Source organism: Acipenser ruthenus, chromosome 9 (assembly GCF_902713425.1).
Source record: "Acipenser ruthenus chromosome 9, fAciRut3.2 maternal haplotype, whole genome shotgun sequence".
Classification (NCBI taxonomy): domain Eukaryota; kingdom Metazoa; phylum Chordata; class Actinopteri; order Acipenseriformes; family Acipenseridae; genus Acipenser; species Acipenser ruthenus.
Window position 1 is genome coordinate 25,104,797 of NC_081197.1, and position 22,843 is coordinate 25,127,639.

The window sequence follows — 22,843 nt, forward strand, 5'->3', positions numbered from 1 at the left end:
AGATCCTACCAGAAGGAGTTCAGATTTGCTAGTGTTCAGCTGAAGAAAATTGGCAGACATCCAGGCATCAATGTCTTGAATGCAAGCCGAGAGTTGGACCATGGCAGAGGGACATCCAGGGTCGAGTTTTAAGTAGAGCTGAGTGTCATCAGCATAGGAGTGAAACCATGAGGCTGTGTTGGCGGATGAGGTGACTCCAGGGAAGCATGTAGATATTGAAGTGAAGGGGCCACAAGAACAGATCCTTGGGGGACACCACAAGTAACCGGGTTTGCAACACCACTGCCTCCATCATAGAAGACAGAGTGCATGCGTCCGGATAGGTAAGAGGACATCCAGAAGGTGGTCAAGAAGAATGCCATGATCTATGGTGTCAAAAGCAGCTGTTAGGTCAGTGACCCCTGTATCGATGCACTTTTTTTTTTTTTTTTTTTTTAGTAAAATCTGATCCGCTAACAAACATGAGCATGCATTAATTTGTGTCTAAACTGATAATTATATAATATTATTTATTAGCATGTACTCTAGCAGCCTCACTTACCAATCACTGTGTTAAGGGTGTTTTTGTCAAGTCCGCCCCCAGCTCATTCAGATGCAGGCTGTCTTTTAGTTTCATCCCCCTTTGCCAATAACTGGTAAACCTGACAGACATTTTTTCCCTTAGTTTTTTCATTTTCTTGGTTAAGGATTTGAAATGTTCCTTTCCTTGATTTTATTTATGTCCTAATGGCATTTAATGACTTTGGCACCAGGGAGATAAGTAACAGTCCTGTTAAGAGGATCTATGTGACAAAAATCCCTGTCTACAAAGCACATCTCTTGCTTCCTCTCTTGGAATTCACTATCGTTATTACTCGAAACACAAAATCTATTTGCCAAACTCTGCAGTACCCTTTTGATTTGCCCTTCCCTTCTTAGTGTTCCCTAACAGTTGCACAGTTCTCTTGCAGTTGCTCACTTTTAATATCCTCCTCTCACCCTGGGTGAACAAGGCCGGCCTCTTCTTTAACTCAGATTTATGGATAACATGACTTTGAGTGGATGTATTTAGAAAGTTAAGCTCATTATCAGTAGTAGTATACTCTATTGAGTCCACAGCAAACCACATATTGTTACATTGACTGAAGCTATTTATCAATAAACCTCTCATTTATATTCATACTTCTAAGTGTGTCAATTTGTTTTTCGAGAGAGGATTTTTTTCTGTTAAAGTCTGGATAGAAATACACTTCTGACAGATAGTCATCTTAAAGCAAGAAGCATTAACTACTGAACACATTCCACAGGAATAGCAGGCCATACCATGCATTTCACATGCAATGTTTTTTTACAGTACAGTAAAGGCTATGGTAAAATAAAAACAAGGAGTCAATTACTTTGATGTCCTGGGATTGTCAGGTAAACCATTTGCAGGCCTCAGAGCTCAGAGCTTTCCTGCTGCCTGGAATGGGCTGCTGCTGATTTCAGGTGGAGGATTTCAGGGGCTGCCTGATCCACACACTGCTCTGTCAGGCAGGCAAAAACAGTGCAGACCTCTTCCAGAAACATTATGCTTATGGGTTCGTCCTGCACAAATAAAATGAAACCGGGTTTATTTAACTGTGTGAAATATACATTTGCTACTGGTTATGTGTCTGATGTATTTTTTTTTTTTTCTTCTCCAGAACGAGCAGAAAAGCTGGGGCAGAGCCTTGCCAAGGTCCCCTACAAGGATAGCTTTTGGAAGGGAACCACTCGAACCCGTCCTAGTAAGAGACTCTTGTACTTCTCACTAGGGGTCACATAGTAGGGCTGAGTAACTTACCAACGCCCCATATGAGTTACTGGGGTCCTACTCGTGTAAGAAATAATTATTTCTCTTCCCACAGTTCATGAAGGTTCCCCAGGTCAGCCCAGCACTCATATTGCTTACTGGGGGTGGGAGTACTACAATAAGAATTCTTATTCACTAGGTGATCACATCTACTAGATTGTGTGTGGTGATATCCATTATTATGATTTTTGGTATTCTCACATTTCAGCACCTCAAATGTACAAATGTATAAAACAGTAAGGGTGTAATAAGTACAGGATACTACTATATATATATTGTAACAAAGCCGCCTCTTCAGGTTTGTTTGTCCCTTTAAAAACTTGACCCAACGCAGGAACTTTGGTTTTTAGCGCGGTTGCGCACTTTTTATTCAAACACAAAATAAACAAACAAAATAAACACCTAGCTCCTTCGGAGCGCTGACTAAACTTCCAGGAACACCCTGACTACAAAGTGGGACGGCTAAGCTGTTTCCCCACAACACAAAACAAAACACACAGTTTAACAAAATACCCAGGAGTACACCCAGTACCTGTTTTGTGACTGCTCGGCAGCAGGGAACCCACCTTCCTGCTTCCTTCTACTCGGCAGCCCTGTGCAGACTGACTGCACCTCTTATATACCCTGCACCTGGTCCTAATTTACAATTACTACCAGGTGCAGGGGATCATTAACAATAAAACAATTAAATTAAATTAAACAATTAAATAATTGCAGCTTTTCAGCCTGTGTTCTTATGGTAAGTGTAGTCCTTCCCTCAGGACTACACTATCTCACTATATATATATATATATATATATATATTTATATATATATATATGTATATGTATACAGTGCTGTGAAAAAGTATTTGCCCCCTGTCCTGATTTTCTGCATTTTTGAATATTTTTGACACTGAATGTTATCAGATCTTCAACCAAAACCTAATATTAGATAAAGGTGACCCTGAGTGAACAAATAACACAAAAATTTGATACATATTTAATTTATTTATTAAAGAAAATTATGCAACACCCAGTGCTCCCGTGTGAAAAAGTAATCGCCCCCTTAGACTCACTGGTTACGCCACCTTTAGCAGCAATAACTGCAACCAAACGCTTCCTGTAGTTATTGATTAGTCTCTCACAGCGCTGTGGAGGAATTTTGGCCCACTCCTCCATGCAGAACTGCTTCAACTCAGTGACATTTGTGGGTTTTCGAGCATGAACTGCTCGTTTCAGGTCCTGCCACAACATCTCAATGAGGTTTAGGTCTGGACTTTGACTAGGCCATTCCAAAACTTTAAATTTCTTGTTCTTCAACCATTCTGATGTAGACTTTCTTGTGTGTTTCGGATCATTGTCTTGCTGCATGACCCAGCTGCGCTTCAGCTTCAGCTCACGGACGGATGGCCTGACATTCTCCTGTAAAATTCTCTGATACAGAGCAGAATTCATGGTTCCTTCAATGATGACAAGGCATCCAGGTTCTGATGCAGCAAAGCATCCCCAAACCATGACACTACCACCACCATGCTTGACCGTTGGTATGAGGTTCTTACTGTGGAATGCAGTGTTTGGTTTTCACCAGACATAACAGGGCCCATGTCGGCCAAAAAGCTTCACTTTTGACTCATCTGTCCATAGAACATTGTTCCAGAACTCTTGAGGATCACCCAGGTGCTTTTTGGCAAACTTGAGACGAGCATTCATGTTCTTAGTGAGCAATGGTTTCTGCCTTGCTACTCTGCCATGAATCCCATTTTTGCCCAGTGTCTTTCTGATGGTGGAGTCATGAACACTGACCTTAGCCGAGGAGAAAGTGGCATGCAGATCCCTGGATGTTGTTCTAGGGTTCTTTGTGACTTCCTGGACGATTTTACGCCTTGCTCTTGGAGAGATTTTGGCAGAACGGCCACTCCTGGGAAGATTCACTACTGTCCCAAACTTTCTCCATTTGGACAATATGGCTCTGACTGTGGTTCGGTGGAGCCCCAGAGCCTTAGAAATGGTTTTGTTACCCTTTCCAGACTGATAGGCATCAACAACTTTTTTTCCGGAGGTCTTCGGGAATTTCTTTTGTTCGTGGCATGATGTGCCTCTAGAACCTGTGTGCTGACAACTTTACTCTGATGGTAAGGGTCAAAGTTAGTCAGATTTATATTGGGCAGAGCTGGCCCAAATCAGGCCTGGTTGTTAACCAAAGTACTCAAACAGCTGACCCTAATTATCACTTTAATTGGGTTGAGTTAACTGGAGGGGCAATAATTTTTTCACACCTGAAGATTATGTGTTTGATTACCTTGCACACCAAACAAATGAAAGAAGCACCAAACTTTGGGGTCATTTTTTCTCTCAGACTCCCTCTATATACTACTACAACCCACAAAAAAATCTGACCAAATACAATGTGAAAAATGTGCAAAAATGCAGAAAATCAGACAGGAGGCAAATACTTTTTCACGGCACTGTATATAGTTTTTAAATGTATTGAAATAAAGGGCTCAAAGGGTACCATGTCAACTGGAATATGATATAGAAGGACGGCCTACAGTCTGTAACCCTTTCTTCTGATGGGGGGGGGGGGTGATAATGATTACTTTTTCACACCTGAAGATTGCATGTTTGATTACCTTGCAAAATACAATGTGAAAATGTGCAAAAATGCTGAAAATCATACAGGGGGCAAATACTTTTTCACTGCACTGTATATGTGTGTGTGTGTGTGTGCGCACATATGTATAGAGATATAATATATACAGTTTATACTTTACACAAGGTCATGCAACTGGGCATTCTGACTGTTGGCAAAGTAAGAGGCTGATTGCCAGAGATCTTGGGCATAACAAATATCGTCGGGAGAGCCTGACCGCGGCACAGTGGAGGCCTGGCTGCTCTTTGACAGTCACAAACCATGCACCACGAGCACTTGCTCGCCAGGTCCATCTCAACCCACGACAAAGTCTTTGGAAAATCACCAGCTCCAACGTACAGTACAACGGGTCCTGCATAGGCTGGGCTACAACGGGCGAGTGGCCAGACAGACCTCTACAGTTTTGGGAGACCGTTCTGATCTCTGATTCCCTCTGTCCCAATTCCAACAGTTCAATTTGAATAGGCTCATTTTGATATGGAGGAGGGCTGGAGATGAATTGTGGTTTTGCAGTTTTTGCATTGTACCACATGCATATGTCCAGAATCGCCACTGGACATGAACCCTATCAAACATGTCTGGGAACACCTTGACAAATAATTTGCAGAAAACTACCTGCCAGTGTGAATGAACTGCGGTCAAAACGCATCGAACTATGACCAAATCTGGGCCAGAGGGTCTGAACCCAAGCAGGCATGGTGTCAATGCATTACAGAATCGCATTGACACCATGCCTGCTCGGGTTCAGATCCTACATGATTCAAAAGGCCAGCTATAAGAAACTGATGTGTTTTGTTTCTGCTCAGTTTTGTGCTTCCGTTGCGTCGCAGTTTGGTGTAATAAATGGCACCTAAATGAGAGTGTCATTCATACCAACTACATACCTTATTTATCCATAATTCAATAACTATTTGGACTATACAGTATTTAGATAAGTATTGCTTTTAGTTATGTATCACAATATAAACCTTTATTAAAGCACATATTATGTAAAAGAAACCCTGTGATTCATAGATACAAAATTAATCGTTCTATCCATACCTGCAAGAGCAGTAACAATATGTACCCAAGACATACCCTTAACCTTCACTTGATGATTCCAACCAATGCTTCTAACTGCCCTGTAAAAAATCATTGGGCTTTAGTGGTGGATGGCAGTATCAGTTTACCACAGTATATGTTGCCTACATGTTTGTTGATGTTTCCTTTTTGTTGAATTTGTAGGAAATGGCACCCTGAACAAGCATGCAGGAATCGATTTTAAACAGCTGTCCCTGAGCAACAAGATCAACGAAAACCACTCTGGAGAGGTTAGTAGAGAGCCCTGATTAGTGCCTTTACCATGGTGGGTTAAGTGACACAGGTAAAACAAAACCACTTGGTCATACCATTGCAGGTCAATAAGACTTAATTTTTCTCCATACTGAACTACTTGTGTACCAAGTTTATATATGGCACGTTACAAAATTAAATCGAGCAATCTTCTCACGCCCTTAAGTACAAGCACATGTTATTGCACAATTATATTAATTTTAGCTGTCAGCATTAGTCATTATTTAAATTGTTAAATCTAAACCTGGAAATGGAATGGGGAAGGCTAGATTAAAATCTGAAAGGAAATGAGGCCTGGGTAGAAAAATAAATTAATTAATCCAGGGTATGTTTCGCCACGTGCAGGACCTTCTTCACTGTCTTCTTGTGTGAAATAAGTACTTGGGGTGTTGCCTGTGTGTTTATTTTCAGTACGAAACAGAAAAAACAAAACAAAAGTCTAGCTCCACCAAGGAGCACTTGGCTAAATTTTGTACAGTTCTAGCTAAAACTAATGAACCGGACGGCTAAGCCGTTTACTGGTGAACAAACATAAGTATCAAAATATCTTTTCCCCAGGTCTGTCCCCACAGGCTTCCCACAGGCAGCCTTCACGCAGACCACCCTCACACAGTTTGACCTGCTTATATATACCTGCCTGCTTAACTACAGGCAACTGTCACCAATTTAATGGCGCAATAGCCCATCCGCCCCGAGGCATTCTGGGGAATGTAGTCCTGTATCCTCCAGGACTACACCTTTCCTACCCCAATCTGCCACCATATCCTCCCCTTGTGTGCAGCACACACGCCATTTCACAGCCACCCCCCGCCCCCTAAAAACCCAACCACTTCCCCAAAAGTCCCAAATTGTCCATTGTTAGCGCTTCTCCCTCGGGTTCGGGAGACGGCGGCGCTTCTCCCTTTGCCACGGGAGACGGCAGCGCTTGAGGAGCAGAATGTCAGGAAGGCAGTGCAAGTTTAAGGCAGAGTGGAAGGAAGATCCTCAGTTCATTGGATAGGAGAAGTGAAAGGAGATGTGCACAGGGCATATTACAAGTTTTGTAAGAAGTCTTTTGATGTCAGTAACATGGGCATCTCTGCTGTTAAGAGCCATGCACGAGGCCAAGGACATCTTAAGGTTGCAGGGCAGTTAGAAAAGGAGCCTCGTATAACACATTTTATGAAAGACCCAACAGCTTCAGCAGTTCAAACAACTAATTCAGTGGAAACAGGTGGCAGCAAAGGGTCAAGCACAGGACCTGCAGGTGGCAGCAAAGGGTCAAGCACAGGACCTCAAGCATCTTCTTCAGTATCAACTTTTTTAGCAAGTGAAAGTGTTCTTGAAGCAGAGAGCCACTGGGTTATGAAATTAGTGATGTCACACTATTCATTTAACTCGTGCAAAGATGTGTCTGACCTTTTTGCAAAAATGTTTCCTGACAGTGAAATAGCCAAGCGTTTTACCTGCGGTCCAACAAAAACTGCTTACTTCCTGTGCTTTGGCTTAGCTCTGTATTTCAGGGAAGAGCTAATCCAAGATGTTAGAAAGTCAAACTGCTATGTTCTCTCATTTGATGAGTGCCTGAACAAAGTGACCCAGACAGAACAGATGGATGTGGTTGTTCGATATTGGAGTGAGCAAGAGGGAAAAGTGTTGAGTAATTTGTGTAAATTAAAGGAAAAAAAATCCCATTTAAATGCATCAAGATTTCAGGTTGTAACACAACAAACTGTGAAAACGTCCAAGGGGGGCGAATACTTACTATAGGCACTGTACTTTATGAAAAGATCCAGAGCTGGCAAAAGTTTATAAAACAATACCAGGCAATGCAAGTGCATCTCTCATGGTATACAGAATGAAATAATCGAAATAATGTGTGTAACAGAAGGAAGAAAGTGTGAGAAATCATGGATTCATGGTATTTTGTAAAAGCTGATGGAACACTAGACCCAACTGCACGTGAAAACATTTCCATTTGTAGTTTGTTTTGTAACTGTGATTGATGAAATCAGGGAAAGGCTTTTAACTGTAGCCACAACTGACAGTTTTGGTGCAGAAGCATTTGCAAACACCACTGTAAGTGAAGCAGAAGCAGGACTCTGCCCTTCTGAAATATTAAGCCAGTGCTACAACGGAGCAAATGTTATGCCCGGCAGCCTTGGAGGGGTTCAGAAGCTTTTGCAGGAAAATCTGTGAAGGGAGATGCCGTACATCCATTGCTTTAATCACCAGCTACACTTGGTCATTGTGCATGCATTGCCCTCAGAAGAAAAGGAAGAATAATTCTTCAATGTGTGCAATTCACATTTCTAAGGAAGCCAACTGTTGCTGTTCTCTACAAAGGTGAGAAACTTACACGATTACTTGAGCAGCGCTGGACTGGGCATTTCTGTACAGTTGGGGTTGTTGTCAAGTCGTTAAACAGCATTGTAGAATTACTATCGGAAATCCAAAGTACTCAAGGACATGGAACTGAAGTTAAGATGGAAGCTACTGGCTTATTAAAGCAGGTGTCGGCTATGGACTTTAAATTCATTGCACACATGGTCCTCACATTTTTTAGTATACTGGACACCAAATAAAATGCTTCAGGTAGAAAAAAAGCGATCTTTCTGCTGTAGAAGTCATTCGTAGTACATCAGTGTATTGCGGCATTGCGTTGACGCCGTTTTTAATTATCTTATGAAGGAGTCTGTTGAAACAGCTGTGCTGTGTAAGAAACAAAGAGTTTTAAGCAAGTGCCTAGAAGACTTTGTGGTTGAGGGATCTGTTGGTCAGCCAGGGGGTGAAACGGATAACGAAAGTGAGCTTAAGAGGATGTACTATGGTTTGCTGGATGCTGTACTCGAACTCTCAGCTTGTTTTAATGAACACAATACTAAACTTATTGCAGCACTACAGGCTGCTGACCCCAATAGCCCAACGTTTCTACAAATTGCCAATTTGCAACCCTTAGTTAATTTGACCAAGATGGGCATTGTTAAATCTAAAATGCTAGTTGCGTGTTAGTTTCTTCAGAAGCAGATAAAATCAAATGCAAATGAAAAGTGGACCACCTACATGGACCAATGTTTCACAGCGCCCTTGAAGCGATGCCAAGTGTTGTGAGTGTTACGATTTGCTTTGACTTTTTTTTTTTTTTTAGCAAAACTCCAAAAATGCTCATTCAAAAGTATTCATACCCTGACAAGGAAAATGAAATGAATAGCTAGTTGAGGCACCTTTAGCAATAACCTCTTTTAAACAATTAGGATATTTGTCAAGGAGCTTTTGGCTTGATTCTTTTGGTGATTTCATGTCATACCAAAGATTCTCAATCGGATTTACATCAAGACTTTGACTAGGCCATTCCAGAACCTTGATTTTATTCTTCTTTAACCATTCTGAGATAGATTTTGATGTGTGCTTTGGATCGTTGTTGTGTTGGAATGTCCAGTTGCGCTTTAAACCAAGTTCTATAGCGGAGGGTTTCGGATGATTGGCCAATATCTTTTAGTGTGCTGTGGAATCCATTTTACCATGTATTGGAACACAATTTCCTGTGCCATTAGAGGAAAAACAGCTCATAGAAGGATATTACCACCTCCATGCTTGACAGTAGGTATTGTGTTCTTTTCTTTGTACGCCTCACCAGACGTTCTACAAATAATGTAACGACTAATAGCGTGACCAAATAACTTCATCACTCCACAAAACCTTTGACCAGAACTCCTATCCATCATTCAAAGCTGTTTTGCAAGCTTTAAGCGATTTGTTCTTGTGACCGTTTTCCTAACAGTGGCTTTTTCCTTGGTCTGCAACCATTGAGACCTTCACCATGCAACACTCGATCTATGGTTGAAATAGAAACCCCAGTCCTACTTGCAGCCAATTCATTTTGAATATCTCTGGCAGTCAATCTCTGATTTGTTATTAACCCTTTGCGGTCCATTGTCGGACTGGGTCCGACATCATTATAGCAACGCAAAAAACGGGTTTCTAGTTGTTTTTTCTCCGGAAAAAGCCAAGAAAACCATTCAGTTGCCGAGTGGGAACGACAGGAGCCGAGACAAGTCGAAAAAAAAAAAAAAAAAGGCGTATCTCATGAATAGTCATACATGGTATCAGGTATCAGATAACGGGGCGGTCGTAAGTAAACAAGTTGGCTGACTGAATCAGCTCACAGAAAACACAGACATTTGCAGAGCTTTTTTGAGATGTTATAGTAATAAAATAATGACTTGGATCGCATTATTGAGGAGTTTGGTGATAAAACGAGTGATCCGGAGATGATCGATCGGTATGTACGACTATTATTATTATTATTATTATTATTATTTATTTCTTACATAGGTGAACGCTATAGCAAACGAAAGGGTGGGGCGGGGCTGGAGATGCCTAGTGAGTGCTTTGTTGATATGCAGGGCCATTTAAACCCGTTTGACTGGAAAAAAATACTTTTAAACAACGCGTATAAAATTAACTGCGCGTGTGAAAATTAATTAGACCTGGCGTGCCTGACGCGCGATTAATAAATGGACCGCAAAGGGTTAACTTTCCTCACAATTCTTCTACTTGTTCTTGGTGAAAGAACCTTCTTTCTTCCAGACCGAGGGAGCGTTGTGACAGTACCATGAGTCTTGTACTTCTTGATAATAGAAACAATAGTTGAAATTGGGAGACTCAGATGCTTGGAAGTCTTATGTCCTTGTGTCCCGCTTCAGATAGCTCTTTACTTTTTCCCGTTTTGACTTATTGGTAATGACAACAATCATCCTTTGCCTAACCATTTTATACTAAGAATGTTCACCTACATTTCAGCATTTTCTAGACATTTTTTTCTAGAATTAGGTTCTGCATTATCATATTCTAGCACCTTGTAGACAATACTGTCATAGCATCAAAGGGTATAAATACTCTTGAATTAGTATTTTTTGGAGTTTTGCAAAAAAATTGCTGAAATAAATAATTGTAGACATCTATTTCTTGTAACTAATTTCCTCATCCACAAAAGCAAAACTTTTGCTACAAAAAATGTTTTCCTGAAATTACCTACCTAACCATAAGGCTAATGAGTCCATATTGTAATTCTCTATCTTTTGCCCGCTGTGTAGCTATGGAAGGGGCGCTGGCAGGGGAACGACATTGTTGTGAAGGTACTAAAGGTGAGAGATTGGACCACAAGAAAGAGTCGTGACTTCAACGAGGAGTATCCCAAACTCAGGTACCTCAGTGCAGCCTTTATAGTGACTGTCTGAACTTTTATTTATTTTTTGCAGGAAAATCTATTTATAGCTGCATTTGAAACCTTTAAATAATATAACTACCAAGATGTTTGTATATAACCAAGCAGTGGTGTAAAATTACATTTTTTTTTTTAATTCATCAGTACCTAGACTCTCTCACTCTCTCTCTCGCTCTCTCCTTTTTGATAGGATATTTTCCCACCCTAATGTGCTCCCCATGCTGGGAGCCTGCCAGTCCCCACCTGCCCCCCATCCAATAATCATCACGCATTGGATGCCCTATGGCTCTCTCTACAATGTACTGCATGAGGGAACAAGTAAGTAATGCACAGATTACTACTGAGAAACATGTGTTTTTCATTGTCATCAATTTCACTCAAACATTGCCGCTATTGGACAACCTCCCCGGTGACCAAATGGTGCACCACAGTAGAGAGTGACATGAAGACAGGATTCCCGCGGTACGGGAAAAAAATAGTGTTCCATTTTGTGGGATGGGATGGTAGAGGAGTGAAGCTCACGGGAACAGGCGGGACCGGGAAATAAAATAAAAACCTCAGGACAGGCAAGAACGGGATTTAAGCTTCCGGGAATGGGAAGGAACGGGACTACTCTGCCACCAGCAGACAGGAAGAGTGTTTTGTTGCTCTTTTAAAGTCGTAAAAGAGCCTATGACATAGAAATTGGAAATAGGTCTAAGCTTAGCTATATTTCTAGTAACTTTCATAATAGTCTCGAATGATAGATCAGGTTTAAAGATGAGCCCCAATATTTTCATTTCTAGTTTCTGATGGGAAACTGCTAAGGTTTAACTCAAATAAACTGACATTTTTTAGTTGGTTCTGAGAGCCCACAAGCATAACCACTATTTATCAGAATTCAACACTTGATGTTTGTGGTAGTCATACTCAAGTTGGTAATGTGTATTTGTACCAAATAAAAATACACTGTCAAACACTCTAGACTTTAAAATGAAGGCTTTTCCAATAAAGCCCATCAAAAAATTGATCTAAGCCAGTGACACACATTTCTACCTGGTTCTCGACACTGGCACAGCTCCTGTTCGTCAGTCATGGGAGCTGCCGGCACTTCGTAACCTGCTCAGCCAGGCGCTGGGGACTCTGGCATCCAGACCCTACAGCTCTGCAGCTTTGGATCTGGCCCCTGAGCAGACACACTTGAGTCGTCTTGGGTTATCTGACAGTCATGGAGACTCTTCAGAATGCCAGAGCAGCGTCTACATGCTCCCAGTATAGTTACAAATGGGGTGTATTCCTGACATGGACTGGACCCTGCGACATGCCCCATGGCAGATAAACTGCAATTTCTGCAGGACCTTTTTTGATGAAGGGAAGTCTCCCCCCACGCTTAAGGTCCACCTGGCAGCTATCTCAGCTTGCCATATTAAAATTGACTTGTTCTCCCCAGGAGCACACTTCCTGGCGGGACAGTTTTTGAAGAGTGCTTGAGGTTTAGACCCCCTAGAAAGGACCTTGTCCCTCTCTGGTTGCTTAATGTAGTGCTGGATGCGCTTACAAAACTACCATTTGAATCCCTACATTCAGCAGATAGAAAATTCATGTCTTTTAAAGACAGCTTTCATGCTTGCTATTACCTCCGCTAAATGGGTAGGTGAAATGCAAGCACTCTCAAAGGCAAAAGCCTATTTAATTTTTGTGGCCAGAATGAAGGTTACTCTCCGCACTTATCCTACTTTTCTCCGTGTAAGCATTTTTGCTTTCCATGTCAACCAGTCAGTGGAACTGGAGGCCTTCCGTCCACCTCCTTTCTAGTCGGACAAACAGGAGACGAACAGGAGACAACGGTACAAACAACATTGGAAGAGACAGGCCAAGATCCCTGCAAAACAAATTCAGAGAGCTAGGAAGGAAATTAAAAGACCAAAACTGTGGTATTTTCTGGGATACTGCTGGCACCTTGCAAAGGACCATATGGACAGCTGGAAATACAAAATCAAAATGCATGGCTGAGATCGTGGTGCACACAGGAAGGCTTCACCTTTCTTGAACATTGGAGCACATTCTACAACAAGGACTATCTGTGTAGGTGGGACAGACTACACTTAAACAAAAAGGGACCAATCTACTCAGAGAAAGGATACTTGAGGAGGTCCAGAAGCATTTAAACTAGAAAGGAAGGGGGGAGAAAACAAAAAAACAGAAAGGTGACCACATCAAAACAAGGGCAACAACTCAAGTAAGACAACTATTAAATGTATTTATCTTAATGCTCAAGTCTCAGAAACAAAATGTTAGAACTTGAAGCTACTGCACTAACAAGTAACTACGATGTGATAGGTGTTACAGAAACTTGGTTGTCTGAGAGTGATGGAGACGAATATAATATTAGTGGGTACACACTGTATAGCAAAGACAGAAGAAGTGGAGGGGAAGCGCTATACATAAGAAATAGTCTTGAAGCCCAGGTGTTAAATCTGGACAAAGAAAACAATGCCGAATCAATATGGGTCAGAATAATGGACAAAAATTCAAAGGGCATAGTAATAGGAACACGCTATAGACCGCCAAATTCAGACGCTGAGCAAAATAATCTGTTATATAATGACATTCGAAATGCCTGTAGAAAAGGAGAAGCCATACTATTGGGGTATTTCAACTTCCCCCGTCTAAAATGGGAGAACCGGTAGGGAGCACGACGGACGAAATTGAAATGGTGGAAATGACAAATGACTGCTTCCTAAGGCAATTTGTCAAGGCACCGACTAGAGTGGAGGCATGCCTTGATTTAGTCTTTTCAAATAACGAAGACAGAATAACTAAAACAGAGGTCAGAGAGCCATTAGCAAACTCAGACCACAACATGGTCTCATTTGAAGTGTTTTTTAAAACCCCAAAAGTAATGACTAATGCTAAGGTTTACAATTTTAAAAAAGCAAACTATGAAGGGATGAAACAGAGACTAACAGAAGTAGATTGGAGTAAAATAGAGAAAACATCCACAGAAAAAGGATGGCTGTTTTTTAAAAATGTAGTACTAGAGGCGTAAAACAATTGCATCCCAAAAGTAGACGAATCTAAATCTAAAACAAAATGGCCAAAATGGTTTAATAGATCAATTAAAAAATATATTCAGCGAAAAAAGGTGCTTTTCAGAGCGTTTAAAAGGGACCAAAAACAAAGTACACAGAAAGAGTACTTGGAACTGCAAACACAATTCAAAAAGGAAGTTAGAAAGGCCAAGAGAGAGATAGAAATCAATATTGCTAAGGGGGCTAAAACCAATTCCAAAATGTTTTTCCAATAATATAACAGCAAGAGAACATTCAAAGAGGAGGTTAAATGTCTAAGAGACACAAATGTCAAAATCATAGATGAAGAAAAAAATAGCAAATATATTAAATGATTACTTTTCACAGGTTTTTACAAAGGAGGACACGGACAACATGCCCGACATGTCGACATGTTCCTATCCAATTATAAATAACTTTAGCATAACAGAGGCAGAAGTGTTAAAGGGACTAGGGGCTCTTAAAATAAACAAATCCCCTGGGCCGGTTGAGATCCTCCCAATAGTACTCAAAGAAATGAAAGAAGTTATTTACAAACTGCTAACCAAGATCATGCAACAGTCTCTTGACACAGGGGTTGTACCGACAGACTGGAAAATTGCAAATGTAATACCGATCCACAAAAAGGGAGACAAAACCGAACCAGGTAACTACAGACCAATAAGCCTGACTTCTATTATATGTAAACTTATGGAAACTATAATAAGATCTAAAATGGAAAATTACCTATATGGTAACAATATCCTGGGAGACAGTCAGCATGGTTTTAGGAAAGGGAGATCGTGTCTAACTAACCTACTTGACTTTTTTGAGGATGCAACATTGATAATGGATAATTGCAAAGCATACGACATGGTTTATTTAGATTTCCAGAAAGCTTTTGACAAAGTCCCGCATAAAAGATTAATTCTCAAACTGAACGCAGTAGGGATTCAAGGAAATGCATGCACATGGATTAGGGAGTGGTTATAGAAAACAGAAAGTACTGATTAGAGGAGAAACCTCAAAATGGAGCGAGGTAACCAGTGGAGTACCACAGGGATCAGTATTAGCTATTCCTAATCTACATTAATGATTTAGATTCTGGTATAGTAAGCAAACTTGTTAAATTTGCAGATGACACAAAAATAGGAGGAGTGGCAAACACTGTTGCAGCAGCAAAGGTCATTCAAAATGATCTAGACAGCATTCAGAACTGGGCAGACACATGGCAAATGACATTTAATAGAGAAAAGTGTAAAGTATTGCATGCAGGCAATAAAAATGTGCATTATAAATATCATATGGGAGATACTGAAATTGAAGAAGGAAACTATGAAAAAGACCTAGGAGTTTATGTTGACTCAGAAATGTCTTCATCTAGACAATGTGGGGAAGCTATAAAAAAGGCCAACAAGATGCTCGGATATATTGTGAGAAGTGTTGAATTTAAATCAAGGGAAGTAATGTTAAAACTTTATAATGCATTAGTAAGACCTCACCTAGAATATTGTGTTCCGTTCTGGTCACCTCATTACAAAAAGGATATTGCTGCTCTAGAAAGAGTGCAAAGAAGACCAACCAGAATTATCCCGGGTTTAAAAGGCATGTCGTATGCAGACAGGCTAAAATAATTAAATCTATTCAGTCTTGAACAAAGAAGACTACGCGGCGATCTGATTCAAAAAGGTATAGACAATGTCGACCCAGGGGACTTTTTTGACCTGAAAAAATTAACAAGGACCAGGGGTCACAAATGGAGATTAGATAAAGGGGCATTCAGAACAGAAAATAGGAGGCACTTTTTTACACAGAGAATTGTGAGGGTCTGGAACCAGCTCCCCAGTAATGTTGTTGAAGCTGACACCCTGGGATCCTTCAAGAAGCTGCTTGATGAGATTCTGGGTCAATAAGCTACTAACAACCAAACGAGCATGATGGGCTGAATGGCTTCCTCTCGTTTGTAAACTTTCTTATGTTCTTATGTTCTTAAGGACAGAAAGTTCCATACGCTGTGTCCAGTCAAGGCACTGACCTATTATGTTGACCGCACCCAGATTTGGCAGCAATCCGAGCAATTGTTTATTTGCTTCGGGTCAAAGTTCCATGGACAAGCCCTGTCTAAACAGCAGCTGTCGAGGTGGATTGCAGACACGGTCAAGAGCCAACCTGCCCCCACCAGAAAAGGTAATTGGTCTCACCACAAGAGACCTTGCATCCTCCTGGCTGTTGTATCTGTCGCAGACATTTGCTACGCTGCAGTATAGGCCACACATTTTTATTATGTTCCACTTTAAGTCCCGGGGTAGTCAGCCATACACACATACACTGCATGAGGGTGCTCCCTCACTCTACTGTAGAATGCTAAATGCAGTTTTTCTTCCTTATTAGCACAACTGCAGGTGCTGCAAGTCCTTCACTTGCGACGGCTTGGGTATTGAGTCCCATTTAGTAATGGTTACTTTTCGTACTTGAAAGGGAACGTTAGGTTATTACCATAATCCTGGTTCCCTGAAACCATTACCCTTCAAGGTCGCTGCGTTCACTCCAATGTAGCAGGCCTGAAGAGAAAATGGTGCTGAGCCTTATGCGTCACTATTTATTCAGATTTATCTCCCAGAGAGCGGAAACGACGTCTGACGCATACGGGGCTCTTAACATTTTGCGGTCCTGTGTCGGACATTGCAATTTTCCCTTAACGGTCCAATGTCGGACCCTGTCTGACATCATCAAAAAGACGTAAAAAACAGGTCGTTTTTTTCTCTGGAAAAAGCTGAGAAAACCATTCAATGGCCGAGTGAGACTGATAGGAGCCGAGAGAAGCCGAAAAAAGAATGTCAGCAATACAGATAGCCCCGGCACCACTGAGATCACACTGACATAAACAAACAAGATAGCTGCTTCTCCATCCAGCGCACAAAGAATATCACAGACATTTGCAGAGCTTTTTTTGGTGTTAAAGTAATAAAATAATGACTTGGATCGCATTATTGAGGAGTTTGGTGATAAAACGAGTGATCAGGAGATGATTTATCAGTATGCACTACTATGAAGAGGTATGTGAAAAATACAGTGAACAAGGGGTGGGGCGGGGCTGGAGATGCAGTACAGAGTGTCCTGTTGATATGCAGTGCCTTTTAAACCTGTTTTACTGTTAAAAAAAATACTTTTAAACAGCACGTCTAAAATAAACTGCGCGTGTGAAAATAAATTGGACCTGACGCGTCTGAGAAGCGCTGAATAAATGGACCGTAAAGGGTTAAAGGAGTAGCCTTGATACAAGTGCTCAGGTAATTTGGGCTATAAGATATATATATATATATATATATATATATATATATATATATATATATATATATATATATATATATATATACAGTGCCATGAAAAAGTATTTGCCCCCTGTCTGACTTTCTGCATTTTTGCATATTTTTGATACTGAATGTTATCAGAGCTTCATCCAAAACCTAATATTAGATAAAAGGGACCCTGAGTGAACAAATAACACACAAATTTGATACATATTTGATTTATTTATTAAAGAAAGTTATGCAACACCCAATGCCCCCGTGTGAAAAAGTAATTGCCCCCTTAGACTCAATAACTGGTTACGCTACCTTTAGCAGCAATAACTGCAACCAAACACTACCTGTAGTTATTGATTAGTCTCTCACAGCGCCATGGAGAAATCTTGGCCCACTCCTTCATGCAGAACTGCTTCAACTCAGTGACATTTGTGGGTATTCGAGCATGAACTACTCGTTTCAGGTCCTGCCACAACATCTCAATGAGGTTTAGGTCTGGACTTTGACTAGGCCTTTCCAAAACATTAAATTTCTTGTTCTTCAACCATTCTGATGTAGACTTTCTTGTGTGTTTCGGATCATTGTCTTGCTGCATGACCCAGCTGCGCTTCAGCTTCGGCTCACAGACGGATGGCCTGACATTCTCCTGTAGAATTCTCTGATACAGAGCAGAATTCATGGTTCCTTCAATGATGGCAAGGCGTCCAGGTTCTGATGCAGCAAAGCATCCCCAAACCATGACACTACCACCACCATGCTTGACCGTTGGTATGAGGTTCTTACTGTGGAATGCAGTGTTTGGTTTTCACCAGACATAACAGGGCCCATGTCGGCCAAAAAGTTCCACTTTTGACTCATCTGTCCATAGAACATTGTTCCAGAACTCTTGAGGATCATCCAGGTGCTTTTTGGCAAACTTGAGACGAGCATTCATGTTCTTAGTGAGCAATGGTTTCTGCCTTGCTACTCTGCCATGAATCCCATTTTTGCCCAGTGTCTTTCTGATGGTGGAGTCATGAACACTGACCTTAGCCAAGGCGAGAGAGGCCTGTAGATCCCTGGATGTTGTTCCAGGGTTCTTTGTGACTTCCTGGACGATTTTACGCCTTGCTCTTGGAGAGATTTTGGCAGGACGGCCACTCCTGGGAAGATTCACTACTGTCCCAAGCTTTCTCCATTTGGACAATATGGCTCTGACTGTGGTTCGGTGGAGCCCCAGAGCCTTAGAAATGGTTTTGTAACCCTTTCCAGACTGATAGGCATCAACAACTTTTTTCCGGAGGTCTTCAGGAATTTCTTTTGTTCGTGGCATGATGTGCCTCTAGAACCTGTGTGCTGACAACTTCACTGGTAAGGGCCAAAGTTAGTCAGATTTATAATGGGCAGGGCTGGCCCAAATCAGGCCTGGTTGTTAACCAAAGTACTCAAACAGCTGACCCTAATTTATCCCTTTAATTGGGTTGAGTTAACCTGAAGATTGCATATTTGATTACCTTGCACACCAACAAATGAAAGAAGCACCAAACTTTGGTGTCATTTTGTCTCTCAGACTCCCTCTATATACTACTACAACCCACAAAAAAATGTGACCAAATACAATGTGAAAAATGTACAAAAATGCAGAAAATCAGACAGGGTGTAAATACTTTTTCACGGCACTGTGTATGTCTATGTGTATGTCTATGTGTGTATATATATAATATATAATATATATATATATATATATATATATATATATATATACAGTGCCTTGCAAAAGTATTCAGACCCCTGACCAATTCTCTCATATTACTGAATTACAAATGGTACATTGAAATTTCGTTCTGTTTGATATTTTATTTTAAAACACTGAACTCAAAATCAATTATTGTAAGGTGACATTGGTTTTATGTTGGGAAATATTTTTAAGAAAAATAAAAAACTGAAATATCTTGCTTGCATAAGTATTCAACCCCTGTGCTGTGGAAGCTCCCAGTTTACACCGATGAAAGAAATTGCCTCAACGAGGGCACAATTACCTTAGCATTGGTTACATTTCTGTTTTAGTGAACTAGGGTTATAGTAATAACGTTCTGTATAATCGCTGAATGAATGATAATATAGACTTTTTTTCTCTCTTTCAGACTTTGTGGTTGATCAGACACAGGCTGTGAAGTTTGGGCTGGATATCGCTCGCGGGATGGCGTTCCTACACACCCTGGAACCATTGATCCCCCGACATTATCTCAACAGCAAGAGCATCATGGTGAGTAACTCCACAGTGCCCCAAAGGGAAGCACGGGAAATGGGGGGGAAAGTATTAGGAAGTTTTATTCTTCACAAAGATCCTTACATAAAAATACTCGTTTTCAATGATGTTTCTGTTCAGCTGAAAAATATTTAACCTTGTGTCAAAGATTTTTATACTTTTCCTTTTTTTTTTAATGTAGTTGTTGCCAATGTTTGTTTTTTTTGGTTTTGTTTTTTACCCCGGTTTTTCCCCCAGTTTGGAATGCCCCAATTGTTATTTGTATTTCACTGCTGCAACCCCCCGGTGACTCGAGAAACCTGGAACACGTGTCCTTCCTGAAGAGTTCTCTGCATTCACTCAGGACATTTTTATGTTAGTTTGTTTATTTACTTTACTGCTACAATAAAATGTCCTGTTTTCATTGACACCTATAAAAATGTTTGCTACCTTTATTCTTACGACATTCTTACATGTTTCCCAAGGGAGTAATTGAGTCAATATACAGTGCCTATAGAAAGTCTACACCCCCTTTCAAAATGTTCACCTTTTGTTGCCTTATAGCCTGGAATTAAAATGCATTAAAAATATATATATTTTTTCATTTATCTACATATCCTACCCCACAACTTCCAAGTGAAAAAGATATTCTAGAAATTTGTAGAAAAATTAATTAAAAATAAAAACTGAAATAGCTTGGTTGAATAAGTGTCCACCCCCCTTAATAGCAATCCGAAATTAACTCAGGTATAACCAATTGCCTTCAAAATCACACACCAAGTTAAGTGGCCTCCACCTGTGTTAAATTGTAGTGATTCACATAATTTCAGGATAAATTCAGCAGTTCCTGTAGGTTCCCTCTGCTGAGAAGTGCATTTCAAAGCAAAGACTCAACCATGAGCACCAAGGAGCTTTCAAAAGAACTCCGGGACAAAGTTGTTGAAAGGCACAGATCAGGGGATAGGTATAAAAAAATATCAAAGGCCTTGAATATCCCTTGGAGCACGGTCAAGACGATTATTAAGAAGTGGAAGGTGTATGGCACCACCAAGACCCTGCCTAGATCAGGCCGTCCCTCCAAACTGGATGACCGAGCAAGAAGGAGATTAGTGGCTTCTTTATCAGAGAGGCTACCAAGAGGCCAATGGCAACTTTGTAAGAGCTACAGGCTTTTATAGCCAAGACTGGTCAAAGTGTGCATGTGACAACAATATCCCAAGCACTCTGGTGTATATGGTAGGGTGGCAAGAAGGAAGCCATTACTCAAGAAAGACCACCTTGAATCCCATTTGAAGTATGCAAAAAAACACTCATGAGATTCTGTAGCCATGTGGCAAAAAGTTTTGTGGTCTGACAAAACTTAAATGGAACTTTTTGGCGCAAACCCAACACAGTGAAGCATGGTGGTGGCAGCATCATGTTATGGGGATGTTACTCATTAGCAGGGACTGGGGCACTTGTCAGGATAGAAGGGGAAATGAATGGAGCAAAGTACAGATAATTCCTTGAGGAAAACCTGCTGCCCTCTGCAAGAAAGCTGAAACTGGGACAGAAGTTCACCTTTCAGCATGACAACGACCCAAAGCACACAGCCAAAGCTACACTGGAGTGGCCAAGGAACAAAAAGGCAAATCTCCTTGAGTGGCCCAGTCAGAGCCCCGATCTAAATCCAATCGCAAATTTCTGGCATGACTTGAAAATTGCCGTCCATCAACGCTCGCCAAGGAACTTGACAGAGCTTGAATAGTTTTGTGAAGAAGAATGGTCAAATATTGCCAAAGCTAGGTTTGCAAAGTTGGTAGAGTCCTATCCCAACAGACTCACAGCTGTAATTGCTGCCAAAGGTGCTTCCACTAAGTATTATCTCAGGGGGGTGGAGACTTATCCAATTATGGTCTTTCAGTTTTGTATTTTTAATATGTAATTTTTTTCCCCTTAACAGTGTGGAGTATGGTGTGTAGATAAGTGGAAAAAAATCCTCATTTAAATGCATGAAACTCTGAGGCACTGACACAACAAAATTTTAAATAAATTCAATATATATTATATGACAACAGAACTGGCAGAAGGCACAGGTGTCATTGTCCACCCATCAACAGTACAGAGCACCTTTGACCATTGTTCCATAGTGCAATTTCTGTGTTCTTGTGCATATTTTAGCCTTTTAGTCTTGTTCCCCTTTCTTAACAGAGGTATTCTTCCTGCCACACATCCTTTAAGTCCTGATTTCAAGAGTGACCTTCATAGTGTTGATTTGATGGACAACGTCACCTGGATTGCTGGATTGTAGATGAACATTCTTAGAGAGTATAAAAGGGTTAGGCATAGGATGATTGCTGTCACTACCAATAAGTCAATATGGGAAAATGTAAAGAGCTATCTGAAGGCAGAAAATTATTTATTGTCAAAGCTGGAGAAGGATACAAGATTTCCAAGCATTAGAGTATCCCAATGTTAACTATAGTTTCTGTTATCAAGAGGTACAAGACTCATGGTACTGTCACAATGCTCCCTCAGTCTGGAAGAAAGAAGGTTATTTCCCCAAGAACAAATAGAAGAATTGTGAGGAAGCTTAATAACAATCCGAGATTGACTGCCAAATATATTCAAAGTGAATTGGCTGCAAGTGGGACTGGTGGGGTTTCCATTTGAACCATAGGTTGAGTATTGCATGGGAAGGTCTCAGTGGTGGCCTGTCAAGGAAAACGTCACAAGGACAATCGCTTAAAGTTTGCAAAACAGCATTTGAATGATGGATACGAGTTCTGGTCAAAGGTTGTGTGGAGTGATGAAACAAAAATTTAGCTATTTGGTCATGCAGATAGTTGTTAAGTTTGGAGAGTCTGGTGAGGCGTATAAAGAAAAGTTATTATTGAGGTTATTATTGCTAAAGGTGCCTCAACTAGCTATTAATTTAATTTTCCTTGTCAGGGTATGAATTGCTGGAATAAATAATTGTAAATCTATTTCTTCTAACACTTTTTTTCTTCATCCACAAAAGATTTTTCCTTAAAATCTAATATAATTCTTTGTTTAAGAAATTTTTAGAAATTATAAATTTTCATTGGTATTTAAACTTTTGACTACAACACATAGTCAAAAGTTTAAATGCATATTGTAAATGAACCGCACCCACTCAGGTTCGTTGCCCCTTTAAAAATAGACCCAGGACACAGATTTGGAGGTTTCAAAGTGCTGACGCACTATATTTTTTTAATAAACACATAAACAAAACAAACACCCAGCTCTTTACTTGAGCACTAAACTAAAACACCAAACAGGAACCTAAACTATGAACGG

General features: G+C 40.6%; 1 protein-coding gene across 1 annotated transcript in view; it reads left to right on the forward strand.

The window, feature by feature from the left end:
* The window catches only part of ilk (integrin-linked kinase), a 108,392-nt gene that overhangs the window by 63,274 nt on the left and 22,275 nt on the right, over positions 1-22,843 (forward strand). The window contains exons 6-10 of the mRNA XM_034009430.3: positions 1,665-1,748; positions 5,669-5,754; positions 10,852-10,961; positions 11,173-11,300; positions 19,440-19,561. Of these exons, the coding sequence (XP_033865321.3) occupies positions 1,665-1,748; positions 5,669-5,754; positions 10,852-10,961; positions 11,173-11,300; positions 19,440-19,561 (530 nt within the window). The remainder of the gene's footprint in view (positions 1-1,664; positions 1,749-5,668; positions 5,755-10,851; positions 10,962-11,172; positions 11,301-19,439; positions 19,562-22,843) is intronic.